The sequence below is a fragment of the Melozone crissalis genome, unplaced genomic scaffold (genome assembly GCF_028551555.1).
Source record: "Melozone crissalis strain CALT ecotype California unplaced genomic scaffold, PUWL_Pcris_2 ptg000023l_1, whole genome shotgun sequence".
Classification (NCBI taxonomy): domain Eukaryota; kingdom Metazoa; phylum Chordata; class Aves; order Passeriformes; family Passerellidae; genus Melozone; species Melozone crissalis.
This window is the reverse complement of record NW_026535801.1, coordinates 16,585,251-16,606,784: the sequence shown is the minus strand read 5'-3', so window position 1 is coordinate 16,606,784 and position 21,534 is coordinate 16,585,251. Positions and strand designations below refer to the sequence as shown.

At 37.2% G+C, this 21,534-nt stretch overlaps 1 protein-coding gene across 2 annotated transcripts in view; it reads left to right on the top strand.

The window, feature by feature from the left end:
* The window catches only part of PARD3B (par-3 family cell polarity regulator beta), a 391,422-nt gene that overhangs the window by 17,124 nt on the left and 352,764 nt on the right, over nucleotides 1-21,534 (top strand). For both annotated transcript variants that reach the window (XM_054278140.1, XM_054278137.1), the window contains exon 2: nucleotides 8,170-8,271. In XM_054278140.1, the coding sequence (XP_054134115.1) occupies nucleotides 8,170-8,271 (102 nt within the window). The remainder of the gene's footprint in view (nucleotides 1-8,169; nucleotides 8,272-21,534) is intronic.

The following is a 21,534-nucleotide window of genomic DNA, read 5'->3' as shown; positions in this document are numbered from 1 at the left end:
GAAGGAAAAAAGTGCAAAAAGGATGAGTTTTATACCTCCAAAATGAAGTTTGGTATATGGTGGTGTGAAAAGAACAGATGAAGACAGAAGTGGTCATCAGTCCTTGCTGTTGTGTTTTGACTCCTAGTCATGGTGATACTTGGTCCTGTTAATTTCTTAGAGCATAATAATTTGAAGATGGCTTAAGATCAAGAAATATTCTGGGTCCCTCTGGTGACTAGGGATTGACTAATGGTATTTTGGACAATTTAGCATGTCAATGATGAAGCTAGTGGTGAGCTGTACTTGTGCTGTGTTAGGCCTCATTTCAAAAACGAAAGGGAAACTGTGCTTTTTAGTTGTTCACTGTGCCTGGGAAGAGCAAGAGAGGATTTTTCTGCTTTTTTCAGGATTGGTAACAGATTGTTTTTGGTGCAAATCTGTGGCAGTCCACTGGCTTCATGCATGAGTTGTTTGGTTGTCTGTTTTGTGCTCTTGCCATCCTTCAGGGCCAGGAAGGCAGTGTGACCAGACTGTGCAAAAACTGTAAGTGCTCTGATATAAACTCAGTGTTTCTCTGCTGACCCAATCTGATTAGTTCCCCTTTTGACATCAGGTTTTTAGTGCCTTCAAAGACAGAAACTTTAAAACCTGAATATTTAAAGTGATCTTATGTAAATTACTGTGTTTTCAGAATTCCTTTTCTACTTTGTACCATTTGGTTTTATCACATCTCATCATGATTGGAAAAAAGAAGTGCTTGAGGGAAGATGACATTTTCCACAATTAGTATTAATAGATAAAATGAATGACTCTGAACAAAGATTTAGTATGCGTGAAAATACATAGAATGAGATTTAATTTTTTAAATAGCTTGCTTATAGGGAATAATTTCCTCTACTATAGTTTGAAAAGAGATCCTTCTAAATAGTAGGAGAAATTTGGTTTTTTTAAAGAAAATAATCTTTAATTCACCTCATACTTGAATATTTAATTTATTCCTTTAGGAGTAAAACTTCTTCTGTGTTATCTTACTGTGTGAAGAAAACTTCCTAACCGATCTAAAAAAATAAAAATGTGTGCTTTGGTCAGAAGCAAAGCATCATGGGAATAACAACTTAGACTGGCATTACCTCTTGTGATCATGTTTTGGCATGAGGTTTGAAAGCTTGTTAGACCTGCTAAATTTATTGTGAAAAGGGAAGAGCTTTGTCTTCCATGTACTCACAAGTTTGATTGCTTGCAATGAACTTTTTTCTGTTCCCCATCACCCCTCCAGTTAAGGGTGAATTCCTCTCCGAAGATCCTTTCCTGTGCAGCTTTATTTTTATAGTACTTTATTTCATCTGGAGGACAGATTAGGAAGCATCCCTTACAGTCACCTTTCTAAGACTATTTCTGCTGTATGGCCTTCTGTGTGTTCTGTAGCTTTATTTCTGGATGCTTAAAAGTAGTTTCTCTCAGAGCAGACTACCTTGTCCTTTGCCCTTGCCTCAGCTTTAATTTCTGTCCTTGAGCTCACTCAGTATAGATCTTTCTTTAATATTAATAACTTGAGAGAATGTGTGTCACTCCAGCTGGTAGAAGGCTATAAAGAAGTTTTATCTTCTATCTAGCATCTTGCAGCATTTTCACTTCTAATACAAGCAGAGTCAGAGTGTTGGTGAAGGAGAACAATAGCACTATGAAATACATGAGGAATTTTTTTACTATCTCACTGTGTTGTAGCATGTTTCTCTTCCTTGTATTATCTTAAAGATTTCTGCTGCTTTTGAATTTCTAACTGGAAAGGGTTAAAAATGTGTTGGTTAATGCTATGCTATAGAGACAATGTAATTAATTAGAGGTAAGAATTTATTTTTTCAACAGTGAGACCTAAAAATATGAGCTTGTAACGTCCTCTGTTATGTGTAATGTAAACTAAACTCTGGAAGCTTCCAGAGCAATGAAACCTAAATATTACTTTATTTTTTGAAGTTTGTGAAAAGAAGACCCAATTTGTAATCAGTTCCAAGTGTGTGTGTGTGTGTAAATATATATATGTGTGTATGATGTATACTCATGGACATCATATAGGGAGGCTTATTCAGGCCAGGTCTGTGCCAGGAATTGCTGCATTCAGTAATGTCTGGAATGGACTTCATCTCTTGTGCAGATACCTGTTCATCCTTGGTTCTTACAGAAACTTCTTGTGGCTCCTTTTATTCCATAAAATTGTTATGTCTGTAACTTACAATATTGTATGCAGTGATACAATTCTACATTTGTACATATGAAGAGAGTAGAAGTGGTGGTTGTTTGCCTGCTGTAAGGATGGGGTGTGATGCATATTGGGGCATTTGGTTTTTTCCTTTGGGTTTGTCTTAGGCTGTACAACGACATCAATGCATGCATGTTATGTTGTTGCTGAGCTCTAACTGTTCAGCTCCAGATTGTGATAGTCTGTAGTGTGCAATGCTTGCTTTGTGATCAGTTCTTGATTTTGGAAACTCAGTATTCATATTGCTGTAAAAACAGACCCCCATCTCTACTACAGTTGAAGATGACATCCCTGTTGGTGGCAGTTGAGATGAAATTTGAATAAAGTACCGTTTCAGGCTTGTTTGGAGGTGGTTTTGGTGAGCAAACCAAAAATGCTTAAGGCTCGTCTAATGCAGTGATAAACTTTGAGAAGGATTTTGAGATCAGGTTTGAGGCTGTGAACAATCTCATCCATATGTTCCTCTCCAAGCTGCTTTTTGTGCTCTGCTCCCCAAGCTGTGGTCTGAGAGTAACTAATACTTAGTGCTGCTTGGCTCTGTGTAATGAGGTTACACTGTGTACCCTTAAAATGCTTATAGAAATCATTAAATTGTACTTAATATATTGAGGTAATGCATCACATTGCAATTTAGAATTGAAAAATGAGAAGGGGTAGAAGATCTCTTTTACTGACCTTAACCTAAAATATCTCTTTATCAGAAAATATTTTATGATTATGGGATTTTTAGTTTTACTTTTGCTGTCTAAGTCACGGAAAACAATATGACCAGAGGCCTCTCCTTCCGCCAAGTTTGGCCTAACATTTATTCCCTTGTTGCGTATGTGGAACAGGCATATATGATTTCCAATTTAATGCTGTATTTCATTGGAGTCTTTTTGCTCTAGTGAAGCATTGATGTGGAGGTACTTCAGAAATATCAGCACAAGGAGCAATTTTAAGTCAGTCCTATTTCTGATTTTTTTAAGTGCATCCCATTGTTACTATATTAAATTAAAAATTCCAGTAGAGGGTTTGCTATTAATTTTATGCGTTCTGCACAGTGGAACAAAATACAGCATTAAACAATAATTAATTGTGAAATCATTAAGTGGTGGTGTTTATTTTATTGATGGTCAGTTGAAACATATTTAAAGTTGTTTGGATTCTCTTGTTCATTAACAGTGAGAAATACCCAGTGTGGATTCTAACATCTATTGCTTAGCTTTCTAACATCTGTTGCTTAGCTTTCAGAAAAGGAGACTGGTACTTTTCTATTGGAGTTGGGAACAAAAAGAATCAAGAATGCACTCCAACTTTCTGATACAAAAAATTGTGGATTTATTGATTTATTTAAAAAACTAACAATAAATGAGTGCTTTAATTATAAATGGATTGGTTTTTCATTTGAGTGAATATGTTGACTGAAAATAAATGTGTAGCATTCTTGAACCTGTTTTAGACTATTTGAACAGTGATGGTGTTGTATTAGATGACAACAGCTAAGTCAGGATTGTGTGACAAAATGAATGTCAAGCCCATTTTTTAAAATTTATGTCACTTCTCTGCCTACATTGCACTTGTGCATTCGTGTGACCTGGCTTTAATTTAACATTTGGTAAATATTTGCATAGTAATTCCTCAAGTGTTCTCCCACACATAAAGGAAATGATGATAAACAGCTTTTAAGTGGCTTGATGTTAAACACAAACATGACTCGCACCCTAAGGTAAAATGCACATCAGAGTAACTGTTCAATATTCATTTGCCAAGTGCTGTTATGAATTATACCAGGTAACTTAGTCATACATCTTCTTTACGTAGATTGTTACAAGTTTGTGCCTCAGCCGAATTTCTGCCTAGGGGCTATGTACTGTGCAGTAAGAGAGCTTCTCCCCACTTGTGATGCTAGGATTTTTTGGAACCATAGTTTTTCTTCAAGATCAACTTCCTAACAGGAGAGAATTTAGGAGCACAAATAGATTCAGATAATCATACCTGATTGCTGCCCAGAGCTTCCAGGCTCTATTAGTGTTTTATTTTCACAAGAGTTTTTTTATTTTTCAAAACTTAAGTAATTCTTTTTAAGCATATCAAGTTTTAATGATGATGACTAAAAAGATACAGTGAAGAATCATTCTAGACACTGTCATTCATTAGAATAAAATTTCAATCTCAAGTTAAAAAAACTTAAAGAAATAAAAATCAATCATCTAAAAAACCACCCCAAAACTTGTCCTAGTATTTTAGAATACAGTTGTTAGACTTCTTTTCCTTTATAATTCATAGGTTCTCAGCAAGTACCTGCTAAGTACGTATGCTCTTAATCCATCTCTTCCCTGATCAAAAATGGGGTGTTTTCCAGCATTTGCTGCTTTCAGCAGGTGAGAAGTGTTATTTTGTTGAAGCTGTCTGGCACTGACCCTTCGCACAGCCTGTCATCTCTGTTACTGGGTTCTGACTCTGACCGTTCAGGAGACACTGTAGAATCAGCAAGCTCTGTTTTGCAAGGCTTTCACTCATATACTTTATGAACTATAACGTTACTCTGTTAGTTTAGAAAGGCAATCTATCTCCTGCCTAGGAGTTCTAAAACACATGGAAACCTGAAGTGTTCTTGATGCCCCTTTTGATTGTTCTATCGTAATAAATCATAAGAACCTTAAAATATGACAGTCCTTTTCCTGAGCAAGTTTCATTTTCTCTGATAATGATTCTTGGGTGTACCATGGTTATATTTTGGACCTGTTCTACTCCTTTTGAGCTCTAAATAATGTGCAAAATGTGAGTTTGTGCTTATGCATGTGGATGCGGTGCTGCTTGGAATTTTGGATACTCAACTGTTATGTCTGCTGGTGGTTAATTGTGGAGGGATAGCATGTAAGAAAATAGTGCAGAAGGTAGTCTCGCACCTGAGGAGTTGCAGCTGTACTAACCACCAAAGATTAGGAACAGGCCTGCCCTTAACAGGCCACAGCTGTGTCCAATAAGAAGACGAGTGCTACAAAAGAGTTGCAGTTTGTTGGTTGTGCAGTGAAGAGAGATAGAGTTTGTTGGTTGTGCTGTGAGGAGATGGCCATGAAAAATCACCAAGAAGGTATGGGAACCTTTGCAATAAGAGGACAACAGTTAATAGGTTGGCTCAAGTAATGAGTTTTCTAAAATATTAATGTTTTATTTAGTGAAGCTGTCTGGACTACTGGTGCAAGCAAAGAAAACACAGAAGAAATGGATATATAGATTTTAGTTGTTGGTTTTTTTGTTTTTTGGTTGTTGTTTGTTTAGTTTTTTGGTATGGATACATTGTATCCAATACATGGCAGTGTTTGCAGTTCATTGAAAGAAGAGGAAATGTTCTCTGACTTTGAAATCTTTTTGAATGGCCAAGTGGAGTTGCTGGTCAGATGAACCATTGTTACTTTTGTGACTGTGTGGATGATAACCTGGGCTATCTAGCAGTCATTACTGTTTGCTTCATCAAACAAGTTCAAGAAAAGCTCCCTGTTCCCAGCATGGGTTTTTAACTTTCAGGGATGAAGTTTATATGCTAATAGAAGCCATTCACATTTTTATTTCTGAGGCAGCAAGCATTCAGTCTTGCTCTAGTCTGTGGTGGTTATTGTAACTGGAGAGTCCTTGATATCTGAAGGTTGTAGTGTGTTCATACTGTGTGTACCTGAGCCACAGTATGTGGCTAAGCCATTAAGTATTTTTTTTCAAAACAAGCTGTGAATCCTGCCCTGTTTTAGTTCTTGTATTTCAGTGTGAATTGTCATTGTTTCCTTTTAAAGAATCTTACATAGGCGACACTTGTTCCAAAAGATGGGTGAGGAATGGCATTTTCTGTTCTTTGAAACTTTTAGAGATTTTCTCTTGATATTGCCACTAATAAAAATAATTCAATTACTGTTTTTGCTGTGGCCCAAAGTAAAAGAGGGTTAAGAATTTGTTAAATTTAATGTAGTTTAGGGTGGCTGTGTGTCTTGAGCTTGTGTTCTGCCAACTTGCATCATTCTATTGGGACAATAGGGTTTTGCACTTGTTTTTTCTTTGTTTCTGTTTCAATGACTCATCTCTGTTGGTACAGTTACTGAATCACAAACAGAAGTGAACACTGAAAGCAAAATATTCTAATCAGCTGTGTATTTTTAAACTTCATCTATGTTCTTAATACTTCAGCAGCATAATACAGCAGGTTTTAATGTATCTTCAGCCAAATAGGTTAGCCACAGAAGTTTGTCCAGTTAACAGGAGTGATTTTCAATTATGCTGTTTTAATGCTGTTAACTATTAAAAGCTTTGTGGTTGCATTAGTTAAAAGGTTCAGGAGGATCATCTGTAGCTACTGATGTGTTCTGGTTTCAGAGTATCGTATTTTGTAATTTTATTGGTAGGGTCAAACTAATACTCATTTTCCAAGGTAACTGCATTAGGTAAATTGTATAATCTCAATTAACATGCTTATTTATTGCATAAAGGTATGTTTCTTTCCTGCCTTTTCATCTTAGAGTTTTATGGTTATGGTAAAAATACCTAAGCCCTGGGCCTAAAGATAGAAATATGAGCTGTAATAGTTTTCCACACTTTATCACTTTGCAGAGGAAAAAAGCATATTAATTGATACTCTTAAACTTTGTAATTTTGAGCATGTGATACTTAGAATGAACAAACTTTTTCTATTTCACAAATGGGTGATTTCATTGCAAAATGAAATAACTGTAGTAAGAGGTAAATTAGAGATTAAATGGACATGTTACAAATTGACATACTTTTAGATGCTTAGTTGTGTGGTTGTTACACAGCTGTACTATATCTAGTTACACTTAACCCTCAGTTGCAGGTCATCAGTTGTCATCCTTTTGTTGTCCATTTCTGAAACATTTCTCAAAGCTATGTGTGTGCATGCCCCTTTCCTGGCCCTTAATTTTAGCATATTCTGCCCACTCTCCATAATATTTGATGGAGGACTCAAATATGCTTTATAATCCTAACCAGGCATGTTTTCTTTCTTCATTTGCTGTAGCAGATGCAGTGTTCATCAGTGCTGATAGCTCAGAGTACTCACACACATCACTGTGACTCACTAAGCTGCCATGTGCTCATTAAACCACAAGAACCGGTCCTAGGAGGATAAGTCTTAACTAAGGCAGTTCAGCCATAAATACCACTTGGAAGTTGTGTACACAGGTAGCTGGTATAGTCTGGGGCAGTGGCTACAGGCTGTGTGTCTGCTCTCTCATTTTGTATTTCCTGCCAGGGAGAATTTGCTGTTGAGCCATACACTCTGAGCCTTCTCGCTTCAGGGTCAGTGGAGTGATGCCTCAACTCCTGGTTATTGAAGGAGTTAATAACCTATGGAGAAAGCATTAGTTTTGGAGAATTAATCTGATCCCTGTTAATATGGTACACAGTGTTGCATTGGAATTTGAGAGTATTTCTGAAAGCAAACTGGAATTTACTTATTCATTTGCGCTTTTTTTGCCACAATAGGATTATCCACCTCAGAGAAAGAAATGATGGATGTATTTTATATGTCTAAAAATACATGGATATGCCTCCCCACAACCTGTCAGGAGGGGTGCATGCCAATCCATATATATATGTATTTGTTTATGCTGATAATAACAAAAATATTCTATCTTTAAAGTATTGTAAAACAAAAAGAATTTTTATTGTTATAAATTTACTATTCAAATTATATAAAGATTGATAAGGAAATCAAAATATATGTTTTAAAGATTTTTTTTTTGTGTAGTGTTCTGTAGGTATTGCCTTGTTTTTCATCTGCAGTTTTCATTTGCTCTGTTTCAATTTTGAGTAGTGGCTCCAATCTTCCACCTTGTGATTATAAAGGGAAGTAGGTGGAAAATAAGTGGGACGCACAACTGCTATGTCTGCTAGCACTGAAATCATGCAAGGGTAGGTTAAGAAGTCTTGTATCTGTCTTACAGGATCCAGCTTCCTGGGTAAATATTCACCACCTGGAGTATACAGATGGAGGAATCCTGGACCCAGATGATGTGCTGGCAGATGTTGTGGAAGACAAAGATAAGGTAAAGCTTGTATGAAAATGTTATGTGTCTTTTCAAGTAACAAATGCTGCTTTCTCATTTCTTGGATATATGGCAGGTGAAATGGATGTTAAATATTCTTAAACACGTGTGCCCATAACTGCTGTAACTCTCCCCTTTTGGAGCAGAATGGAGGAGTGGGAAATATGACCCAGGCCGTGAGAAGAGAAGCCTAGCAGGGTTCACTTAGGGCTTAACCTTTTAATGCAGTTCTGTGTTTCCTTTTATTTCTATATTCAAATACCATGGTGAAGAATGTGGGTTTTACAAGAATTTTTTTCTTTTTTATGCCACTTAAAAATAAATGCCATGTAAAATATCTTTTATAATCGCTGCCTTTGCATGGAATTAAGTTGTTGAGAATCATTCAAATGTCATGGTTGAGAGTGACAAAATGGACAAATTTTGTGATGACAAGAACAGCTCCTTGAACTTATGATTAATGGGATGCTGCTTCTTTGTATCTTAGAAAATTGTTTAGGGTGTACTTCAGTGTCATTTTAGGGTGGTTTGTGTGGGAATGTTTAAAAACAGTGGAACTCTGTTATATATTCTTTTTATCATATTTGTGTTTCTTGCTTGTCCATATTTACTGAAAGTACACTTAAGACACCTTAAGACTTTTTTTTAGGAGTGTTTGGAGACAAAAGGATTGAGTTCTGAAATTGAACAGCTGTGTATAAAGAATAAAACCATAAGCATAAGATGTCATAAAATGAGATATTACATCAAAGGAATGTTTTGCTGGTCTCATTAGTTAATGAAAATTAGCACGTTTACCAAGGATTTTGTCTGAAGTAATGGTAGAGGAGCTCTTGTGGAAATGTGAGCATCAATGTGCAGAATATTTGATATGCCATGTAGTTTTTAACTTGTGACCAGAGCCTGTGCTATACCTTGTCAGTGGCTGTCACTGACTACGTGTAGCTGAATAAGTTTCTAGGTCACAGCTGTGGGTCTAAGCTTCCTCAGTTATGACAGTGCTAAGTGAGGCTCTGAGGCTGCCTTAGGGAAAACTCGCTGGGAAACTTGAATCTTACTCTTTGAAGTGGTCTGGTGTGGTTTAGGAGTACAGCAAACGCCTCAATTTCTCTTCCTCTGATATCTCAATTACAGGGGATGTATCACTTTCATCTTATTTTCTTCAGAGTAGCTTGGTGAAACAGGGATAAGAGACTTGCTAAACAGAGCAGCTGCAGTGAAAAATCAGATTTTTTTGATTAAAGTAAGGGAGAATGTTGTAGGGGATCTGCTGGTCTAAGAGGCTGAAAAATTCTTTCATTTGAGAGTGGAATTGGGCCATAGCATGTGTAAGGAGCTGTCCATACTACCTACTTACAAAGTTTGATATGATCTGATACCAAAGAACCAGCCCTAAAAGGCTTACAAATAGTTTTGATAGCTTTACTGGGGCCTGTTAGTCTTTGAGCCTTCACCAGTGTTATTTCACACTGAGAATCTCTACTAGGGGATCTTTTAAGCTTTGCAATAAGGGGAGGAGATGCTCAGGTCAGATTGGCCTGCGATCTTATTTGGTGTTTAAAGTCCCTGAATAGATGAAGGAATTTTTGGTACATTTATCTGTGCTCTGCTTGCCTTTGGTTATGATTATCTGTATATGCAGTAAATGAATAGGCCACAGGTTTGTTGCTCCCTTGTCCTTGTGATCCTTTGCTGTTCATCCAAGCCAGTGACAGAGTTTCACATTAAATCCGTCACTCTCTATAAAAATAAGCTTGCCCTTAACCTCAATGCCTTTAACCAAAGGTGTGTTTGGCACTGCTTACCATCAAACTCTTCTTCAGTGGCAGAGGACATGCTGCTGCTTTTTGAAGAGATAATCTGCTCTAGATCATACTTTGATAGCAGTAAATTAGCACAGTTTCTTCAGAGGAAAATGTCTTTGCTAATCTATTGAATTCTTTCACTGTGACAACAAAACAGGGAGAGTGCTATCAGATATAATTTATTTGGAATTTCAAAAGCTTTTGACAGTCCTTAACAATAGACTGTTAAGGAAGCACAACTACTCATGAGGTAAGCAGCAAGTGCTGTGGTGGATTAGTGAATGAATGGGAGGGAACCAAAAAACGGAGTAAATGGTGAAGTTCCAGCCCTGAAGTAATGGCACTGGAATGTGTAATGCCCATCACTGGGAGTGGCAGTGGTTTTGAGCTCTGCTTACATTAACTTCCTGACTTCCTCTTGAACTCCAGATTAATCAAAGTTCAACTGTGCAGCTGTCAACTGCACAGTTATGCTGGACAGAGCGGCATTTTTTAATTGCCTATAAAACAGATCTAAATTAGTATTTCATAGGCTTGGTAAAATGTCATGTGAAAATGCTTTGGAAATTCTGCTGGCCGAGAGTCTCTTGCTGCTGTTGCCTCAGCAATAATCTGTGACCTAAATTGGATGTCCAAAGCTAGTTGACATAGTTTTGTAGAATAGCTTTAAAATAGCTTGTCTTCAGCACATTATCCAGCAATTGGTTCATGTCCTGATATTCTGAATGATAAATTAATTAAAATCCCCGAATTTTGTCAGTTGAATAAGAATGTGCTATTTAAATTGTCTGATTTTAATGTTGAAGTTATAAATAGAGTCCTCTTTGTATACTGTTCTTAACAGATTTCCCACTTGAAGTGAACTCTTCAGCAAGAAAGTGTTCTGAGAAAATTTCTTTACTGTGTCAAAGATAGAGTACAAAATGTTTCCTTTCATGGAGGTGCTTGGCACATGTCTGAAATGCATAAACTTAATATAACCATCTAGACTTCCTGCTGATGTTTATATGGAATCATGTTTTCGTATACTAGCAAACACCTGGGGAGGCTAAGAAGATGTAAATGAAAGCCTGTGTTAAGTTAAAACTTGCTTTGCTTATAGGACAACAGGCTTCCTCAATCAGAACAGTTCTGCTTTCTGAATAAATTTAGAGGTCTACAAGGAAAATAGACTTTATATCAAACTTTATATATGTGTTCATATTTTGACAGGATTAAATACAAGCAAAGCATGTTTACAGGTGTGCTTTTTTAAGAGCCCTTCTGAAATAGGAGATGGTGGTCTGCTGTCAGGGTGCTGGGGGTTTTTTTGGGGTTGTTTTGATTTTCCTTTGTAGGGTTTTTTCATCTGTTTGTTTGCTTTTGTGTCTTTTTCTTGTTGCTTGGTACTTTTCGGTTTTTGTGGATATTTTGGGTGTTGTTTTCTAAGACTGTGTTTGCAAGGGCAGTATTGCAGTAGCTACAGTTGAGCCAGCAAAGCTGCTGAACGTTTTTGTAAAGGTACATTTTCTGATCAGTGCTGATGGTGAAAGATTAGGCATGTCATCCCAGGAGGTGATGTGGCTTTAAGCACTCCAGGGACTTGTTTTTTGGCAGTGCCGCTGCTAACGGTGGGGGGTGTTCTGTGGTGTGGGGTGATTTTTTTAGAAGAGGAAGAAATAAAAGAAGTCATTGTGATGGGCAGTGTGCTGCCACTGAAATAGCAGGATAACAGTGTGATCTTAGAAATTTAGTTTTTTCTTGGATGTCTTTGTTAAATATAGATGAGTAGGGATTTTTAACAGCAGCAGAAGCTTTTGAAGGACACAAAGCAACGTCAATGAAATGCTGAAATAGTGACACTATATCAAGATTTGTAGTGACTGCAACTGTCATTTAAGTGTTTCTAATGATGATATCAGGTAAATGGTATGAATTAAGTGTAGCTCAGATACCTATTTTAGCTAAGCATTTAATGAAATATTAAATAGGAAAATCAATGAGTTCTTCTTCGCAGCTCACTACAGCAGAAATGCAATATTGAAAAACATGTCTCCTGGATGGTCTCCTAATGCTAGGGAAATCAGCTGCTGGCTGTTCAAAATGGCTATTGGGCCCATGCATGCTCCTGATAAGAAGCTCAAGATCTGGCTGAAGCTTTTGTCACAAATGCTAAGTAACTCTTTGAAGCCCTACTTCAGACAGAAGCCTTTGCAGGTAGCTTTAGTTTCAGTGATGATTTTGCAAGTGTGAGGCTGGTTTGCAGAAGATTTTTCAACAAAGCAATAAAAATGAAGCAGATGTGAACTTCAAGACTGATATAATTATACAAAAGAAATGTTTTTCTAGGTAGAAAAATATGCTGACAGGCGTGTTTTCTGCCAGTGGATTTGGAACTTTTCTGTTGTTTGCAGGCAGGTTTATTCACTGGGAGTGATGGGTGTCTGGGTTTAGCACTGTAGAGCAGTTATTTTTTGACCTGGTTTTGACTCTGTAGACCTTGGGGGTTGTCATTTTGACTGTGGAAGTGATGGCATACTCTAATGTGCAGTGTGTATTTAAGTTATAATGAACTAATTCCACCTTTGATCAGTTTCTGTTCTATTCAACCATCAAATTCCTCATGAAAGAGAAGTAAATCAGAGCCACAGTAACCCTTAGGTAAATATAGAAGCTCTAACTGAAGACTGTGAGGTGATAAGTAAAATTTCTACATCAAGATGAAAAATGGCAACATTAAGTGAGACATGAGAAGGGGGCAAGTAGATAGAAAAGTCTCACTACTTTAAATAAAGGACTGGGGTGTTCTGGGGCAGTTTCTCCTCACGTGGACTTACAGCATTGCTGCCTTAAAAGCTTCCCCTGGATGCAGGTGGCAGAGGCCTCAATACTGTTTTAAGTTACCTCCCAGTGTCAGCAGAGCCTGTGAAAGTCATGCTTTGCAGCTTTTTTGTTGCATGACATGATTCTCAAATACATGATATAGTATAGTATGCAAATAATGCATACTTGAGTTAGAGAAAAGCTGTTCCAACTCCAGACTTCTAAGTAATTGAGTGTAATTGAACTCTCTAGGGTTTTGTAACTTTCTGGTAACTGGGGTATTGAATAAAGGGGTTTTTATTCTTCAGTTTGTTGTGCAATAGTATATTGTATTTATGTGGGGAAAACTGGAAGAGATGTGAGACTTCATTGCAGCTGAGAATTTTTACCTATTGAAGCTTATGCTGCAGTGTTTCTTTTAATGTAGACTCCTCTACAAATTACTGCATATTGGGCAAGTTTCCCTTGGAGAAGTTTAAAAAAATCCCTTTTTTATAAGAATGTGGGAGATGTGTCTGTTAGCACAGAAAGCAGTTGGTGCTGTTAGTTTCATGTAATATGGAGGCAACACTGGAAGTCTGCAATGGACAGGATAGTTCAAAATGGTGTGTTATGACTTGGATGATTTGTGTCTTTCATAAAATCTGAATCAAAAAGAAAGAGGAATCAAAGAAGAAAAAAATTACAGCTTTTCTTCCTTGTAAAGTGGTTAATATTGCTGTGGACTAGGGCTTTGACACAATGTTTTATGATATTTAGTTGGTTAATACCATGTCCTGTTATTGCTTTAATGCATGTGCTTTTGCTGACTGTTGAGCTGGCTGCAGGAAATACACACTTCAGACTTCTGACATTTAGTGCTTCTGGCAGTGTCTTGGTTATGCTTCTGTAAATTTGAATGCCTTTTTGGGAAAATGGGTGTTAAGAGGCCAGTTTTGATGTTTAGTTCCTTGCTGTTAATGAGGTAAACCAAGGGATTAGTAGATCAAAAAGCCTGTTGTGATCAATATGAGGAAAATAAACTTGCAGAAATTTGGCAAAACTTTTGTGTAAGGCCTGCTGTTCTTTGATTTGGTTTTAATGCATTTTTGTTGGTTTTTTTTTTCCCTTATTATAATTGTAAAATTATGATTAGTGTCTCTGCCAGAATACGTGTAGCTGTTTGTGACTCTTCCCACTGCCTCTGGTTTTGTGTTTCTATTTTGTGATTTCAATAATGAGATACTACAGGTACCCAGAGATCTTAAAATTTTATTAGCAAAAGGATAACTAATTATGCTGCCTTCTTTCAATTCCTTAATTGTAAAAATGAAAATGGATTCAACTTAGATTCTGAATAGCATGTTTACAACCTCCAAAAGCGTAATACAGTATGAACATATTTGCTCAAAGTTTAGAGTACTGTACTCCTTCATTGTGTAAATTCTTTGTAATGTTTCAGCTATTATATCCAATAATCAGGGTTATTAGGATATGAAATTGTTATTGCTGACAGTATTTATTTAAATATTCATATCTAGTTCTGAGTGATGAAGTTATAAAGACAAAACAGAATTGTGAATAAAAGCTCCATGCCATTTCTGTTCTGTCAAGGGAGTCCCAGTAGAGACTCTTCAGGTGTCTGATGGTTAGCAATAGATCATATGTCCACAAGGAAGGGAAGTATAAGAAAGGGCATATTTTAAATAATAACCTTTATCCTTGGTAGCCCCTAACGGTATGGAACTGTGGGACACAAGAAAATCCAAGAACAAAACGGGGTGCCAATCCTTTTGGGCTGCATTAAAGGAAGCATTGCCAGCAAGCTTGGGGAGGTGTTTCTCCCTCTCTAATCTGCTCTCACGAGACTCAGTCGGGAATACTGAGTTCAGGTCAGGATTCCTCAGCACAAGAAAGATGTGGGCCTGTTGGAGAGGGTCCAGAGGAGGCCCACAAAGTAGATTTGAGGGAAGGAGCACCTATTCTGTGAACACAGGGTGAGAGAGTTAGGATTGTTCAGCCTCGAGAAGAGAAGGCTCCAGGGAGACCTCATTGCAGCCTTCCAGTGCCTAAAAGATGGTAAAAATGAGGGAGAGAAACTTTTTATTTGGGAAGTTGGTGACAGGACAAGTGGAAAGGTTTCTAAAGTAAAGGAGGAGACAGATGAGATATCAGGAGCAAATTCTTCAATGGGAGGGTGGTGAGGCACTGGCACAGGTTCCCCAGAGAAGCTGTGGATGCCTCATCCCTGGAAGTGTTCAAGGCCAGACTGGATGGGGCTCTGAGCGCATCCTGGTCTGGTGGCTGGAGTCTCTGCCCATGGCAGGTGGATAGAACTGGATGATCTTTATGTTCCCTTCCAACCAAAACAATTGTATTATTTTTCATTGATTGTAATAATGACTTTTCTTGTCATCTTGACAAGGCTTTTGGACTCATTCATAAGGACAGCACTGATGCTTGCTCAGAATTTCCACTGAGTTTGTCTAGGGTTTATCAATAGTTCAAAATCAATCAAACAAAAGAAAGGCATTGGGGCTGGGGTTGTTCTTATAGAGAAACTGTAGACCTTGATTTGCTGGCCCTTCAAAGAACTAAGATGGAGTTTTGTTTTTGCTATTGACAAAATAATATGTAAACCAGTCAAGCTGCAGCCTATTTTTAAAAACATGTTTTCACACTTTTCAGAAGGGAAAAGTTTCATGCAATTTTGAGCCAGTGCTTGTTTAGGAAACGGATGTCTGATTTCACTCTTTGTAGTAGGATACACTGTGAGCCACCATATACATATAAATATATACAAAAAAGGATATTTTGGTAGGAGTTGGTCTGTTTATTTCTGACATAGGGTCTGAACTGTAAATACCAAGGGGAGGGGGTCAACAAACCACTGTTGTTAGTACTTACTGAGCAACACTTTATTTTAGTAATGCACTGTCTTTTAGAATACAGATTATGAAGCTTTGCATTTTTATGAAATTTGTTTTAATTTATTGCTGCAGAGGTGCCATGCATTATTCAAGATTATAAAATGATTTGGATTTCAGGAGCATTTGGATTTGCTGATGAGGATTTCAAGCTGTGTAATTATGAAACTGTATGCACATGGGTTGGAAGTTCAGAACTCATTAGTGTAATCATTGAAATAACCGTTTTTTAAGTGTGGTATTACATTCTGGGATGTGCAATTACACTATCATGTGCTTCTGGTTACTGGAAACATTCTTGTTATAAACTTCAGGTCTAGCAATATGCTTCAAGATAAGTTTGTAACTTTAGGAACAGATACATGGTCAGATGTTGCTTAGGTTGTTAAAGAAAATTCAATTTTATAGACTCAGAGCTGTAGCAAGATGACTGTATGCATAAATTTGCCTCCTGTTTATTCTAGAAGAATTTATAAGCTTTTACAAATTTAGTGATGTATAATGTATTTTTTTCTTAAAATAGATATCTTGTAACATCTTGCAATGGTTACTTATTTCAGCTCTATCTACTTCAGCAGTAGTGTGTGCATGAAGGTTCCTACCAGATGGACACCTCAGTTTTATTTTTTTCCAGTGGAATGTTTGTGTTTGAACATTCTGAACTGTGATCTCTTTCTCTGAACATCTGTAACTACCAGATTTTTTCCAAAATGTGATAAGTATTTCATTACTTGTTTCAGATTTTAAAAAAGTTAAGTAACTGTGACAGTAGACCTGTGACACTAATAAAATTCCTGATAGTTTTGGAATAAGATTTCCCATTTAAATGCTAAATGGGAGGTTTTGGGAGTTAAATTTCTCTTCATGTAAATTTCTCTGATGTAAACTTGTGCTTTTCTAGTTTGATGTTCTTTTGATCCCTCTATCTGATCTGTGTTTTGACTCTTCAGAATATTAAAAACACAGAGCAACGCAGAAAGTTTGGGACCTGGATCTCTTAGTTTTTGGGGGGTATTCAGCTGTACAGCTATGACACTTTCTCTTGACCTGAAAATGTGTTTTGTCATCTGGGCACTAAGTACTCTAGCTAATTGGTGGTCTGACAAGTGAGGCTGTCTGGTTTCTGTTCCTTGCACAATGAAACGGGTGGAGGGAGTGAGGGAGGTCATTCTAAGTGCATGTGGCCACAATGAACTGAATGAACATTCAGATTTCCTGATGAAAAGAAGCTTAATATCTCTTTGTGTAAGCATAACCTGGTGGAAGAGTTACTCCTTCTTAGTGATTTTCATTGATGTAACAAATATTTGGAATTATGTATACACGTGTTGATGCTTAAGTGTCTTTAAGCACACACATGTTAATGCTTACCAAGGGAGTAATATGCATTGTAAAATGCTGTAGCCTTGTGGTGGGAAGATAATTTGGTGGATTGTCTTGCTATATAAGTAACCTGAGCTCTTAAATACTTCAATGTAGGGGTTTAATTACGATAGGTTTTGGAAGCTGAGAGAACTGGGGTTGTTCAGCCTGGAGAAAAGGTGGCTTCGAGGAGATTCACTGCAACTGTTCAGTACTTTTAAGGGGGCCTGTAAGAAAGGTGGGGACAAAATTTTTAGCAAGGCCTGTTTTAATAGAACAAGAGGTGATGGTTTTAAAAGAAGGCAAATTTAGAGTAGATGAGAAGGAAGAAAATTTTTACAGTAATGGTGTTAAAACACTAGAGTAGGGTGTTTGGAGAGGTGGCAGATGTCCCCTCCTTGGAAACATTGAAGGTCAAGTTGAATGGGTTTCTGGACAGCCTGATGTAGCTGAAGAAGTTCCTGTCTGTGGCAGCAGGGTTGACTGAGATCACCTTTAAAGGTCCTTTGCAACTGAAACTATTTATGATACTACTGTAGCAAATATCCTATTTAGATTGAATGAGGGAATGGGTTTTAGTTCCCTTTTACAGTTGGGACTCCAAAGATTCTTTCAGTACAAGGAATTAAACACCCACTGTGAAATCCTTTGTTTCCCAGTGGTGAAGGAGAAGTTTTGTACTGGTATTTAATTCCTTTTTAGACTGTGCTCTGGCCCAATGAATTTATGTTGTTCCGGGTACCGAAGTTTTGGGAAAATGCCTCAGTATAGTAAGGTTTCCTTATTTTATATCAGTACACAACTCCTGTATCAAGTTCTGTTCTTTTAAGTCCTCTGGCTCTTCTCTCTGGAAAGTTAAAGCTTGTTTAAAGTTTTGAAATACTGGTCGAAATCTGACTTATATTTCAGCAGTTGCAAACAATTTGTAATGGGGGGTGGTGTACTAGGGAGATGCCTAATTCCACTGCTATTGTGAAAGCAAATACCTCCTATAAGTATTAAAACAAAACCAGCTCAATTCTTGTGTGCAGGTTTGAGTCATCAACCCTTATTTTATTTAGGGCATAGTGGCCATGTTTGAGGAAAATATATTGTAAATTGCCTATGAAAATGCACACATAGAACCTTGCACACATGTACCAACTTCTTGAGGTATGCAATATGGTGTTTAATAGCAAGTCTATCCTAGTTTAACTTCAAAAGTCAGAGAAGGGCACTGGCTCCATACTTCAGCTCAGGAGGCAGCTTTGTGGTTGAAGCATAGCTGAATCTTAAGAATAATGGGAATTTACTTGTTGTTTAGAACCATTTTGGACAAGTGTGAAAGAAGTGGTGTGAAGAGCAAAGATGTAAAACATGATTTTTAGAGTAGGCTTCCCATTGCCTTTGAGGACAGGGACTGTCATGGAGAAGGAAGCCTGTACCAGAAGAAGGCTTAGGATAAAAACATTTGATAAAGCGCTGCAGGATAATTGTGGCTGAATAAAATATAGCTTTTACTTCTCATCTATTTAAAATACATTTATGTTTGTAAAAGGACGTAGAAATGCAAACAATATATGGCAAAGGGTAGTTCTAAAAATGAAGTTCATTTGTTTTTACCTTGGTTGAAGTTTCTTTTGTGGATGCTTTTTCTGTTGCTTTTTGTTGAAAATTGAGTTGAAGACTAGCAATAGTCAAAATGCATGAACAGCTAGCCAAATACAGATGTGCATTATGTGGTTTCCTATAACAGCATTCAAATAGTACATTGCGTTATACCGTTGTTTTTGCAGAGTTGCATTTCTTTGTGGTTTGTGATTTTTTACTAATTAAAACTAGACAGTTTTCAGTTCATAGGGGATTTTTTTTGGTTACTATCTTCCTGACAGAGCCATTTCATGTCGTATTTGCTTTTTCAAACAAAATAAGAGCTAACTTTTCGATGAACTCAAGTTCTATGCTTATGAAACTATTTAGCAGGCTATAGTAATTATAGTAATTAGGTTTTTTTTAAAGTACACCTTTTCCAATGCATTTTTAACTTTAAGGTGTAATTCTCAAGGATAATAAAATGCACCACGGTAGATCATGCAATCAGGTTAATGTAATCAAGTTGCTAATAATTTTCTTGGAAGAACTACTGTTAGAGAAGATGAAGACTTGTTCTTCTTTTGCTGAAGAAATGTCTTCATTTGCTGTTGATTGAGGTCCTAAGCTTAAGCTGCTAGGTTAAGCTTGACCCAGTGGCACTTTCAAGTTATGATTGCTTGCCTTCCTGGGACTACACAAAGATTACTGACTGATAAGAAATCAAAGAAGTGAATTTCAGAGAACTGAGATTTTCCTGATCTTAATGTTTTACGTGTTTAAAATCTGAGGAATCTTTCATATGGTGCTAATGCATTTCATATTAACACTTCTGAAAGTTTTTCTTAGAAGACATGTTTCTTACATCCTTTTATGTTCAGCCTTTAAGGAAGGTTTTTCCAAAACTTTCCTTTATATCTAATATCTCCCTGTGGCGGTCAAAGCCTCAAGGAAAAAATGTGTATGATCAAGAAGTTCCTGTGGGTCAGTGTAGAATAAGGATAGTGAGATGGACAAACAATGCAGCAACAGGAATTAGGTGTCTTAAGATACTTTGCTGTCCTTTTGTGACATTGCAGTTAAACTGCTGAAGGTAGATATGAAATGTATTATATAAGAAGCTTTGATCACCATGTGTGGTGTATTTAGTTTTCAAGTTACCAGATCTTGTATGAAGCTAAAACTACCCCCTGGCTTTATTTGTAATCCTTGTATAGCACTGTAGTTCTTATTTCTGTGCCTCCTCCCTGCAAACTGGTTATACTAACTGTTAAATAAAGCAGTGAAGAATTTCAATTTCTCCTTTTGGATAACAGCTTCTATTTTGTTATTCTGAATAGTAGCAGCATTCACTTAATGGTTATTTAAGTAACACCTTCACAGCTAGAATACTATTGAGTCTCATGTATAAACACAACCTGGGAAAATAAATTATTTGGAGAGAGTAGAAGTTAATCCAAGAAATAAAATACAAAGTGCACTTTAGCAAAGATTGGATCTTTTTTCTTCTCTATAAGATTCTTTTTTTTTGTGAAGATGAAAGCCTACAAAGATAAAACATTTTTGTGTTTAGAATCCCTTTCTCAAAAACCTTCCCAGCATCATCCAGCCCTCACAAAGCTAGCCTGAGATACCGCAAGGGACTTACAGCTATATAGGGTCTCTTTACATCTTACATAAGTGATTCACATTCCCATTTCTCTATGACCATTTTAGAATGCTGTCCTAGTCTTCTCATGCCAAAGTGAAGGTGGCAGCAGTTGTGTACAGCTATGCTTCCATAGCCTTTTAACTTTCCTTTGTCTCTGGAAAAGAGGCTTTTTTTGGGAGCTGAAGGCTTCTCTTCCAGAAGAGGCACTCATAGATGGTGAATGTTTCTTAGGCTTAGTTTTACCTTAGCTGTGCTTTGGTGGCAGCCTTGAGCCAACCTAAGTGTGCATTTGATTTCGAATTTATGTCCCCACCCAGTCCTGATGCTCTTGTCCTCTGAACCATACAAGAGCAGTTCTACATTTAAACTAATTTGACACAGGCATAAAATCTAATTGTTTTTACCCAGAACAGTTTTCCAAATTAATTACTTTTGTGGGCTCTGGTTTTGCCAGAAGTGGTGAGAGGCCACAGTTCTGGGTAAGGGAAGGTGTTGGCTGATAGCATTTATGAAGCGCCCATGCTGCTGGGGTACATTGGGAGTTGAGTCCTGTTCTTTGCTTGCAATCACTACAGGAAGAACTTCAGTTCCAAATTGTGTTGCTAAGCAATAATTCACTAGAATTGGACAATAAATGTCCTTGAGAAAGCAGGACCATCTTTCACTCCTTTGATTGTGCTGCTTTGTTGAGCTGGGCTTTCTTTGCTGTAGTAGCTCACAGGTTTCAGAAATTTTGTTGCCATTTCACACTCTAATTTTTGCCGCTGTCCTCTGATCAAGGAAATTCCATTTGTTTCTTGGAAGGCAGAGAATATATGAATAATTTATATAATGACTTAGAAGTTGTGATTGAACATGTAGTAAGAACTGTCCTGTACCACTTCATGTACCTTCCTGCTCTGGCTGTTGCTCTTGTATCCAATTTGTTTGGAAGTTCTGTCTGTTCCCCTGGAAGAAGGTATCTGCTGGCATATCCTCTCATCCTGCCCTGCAGGTCTGGCTCTTAAAGAGGTTTTAGAATTAAGTTTTAGGATAGGTGTGTGGGCATTTTTTAAAAAAATCTGTGTACTGCTTCATCCAAATGTAGTTTGGCAACCAAGAAGCTGTGTTTCATGAAGTCAAAAATATTGAAGAGGACTTCTTTTTCACCTCCTTGGACCAAAAGAAA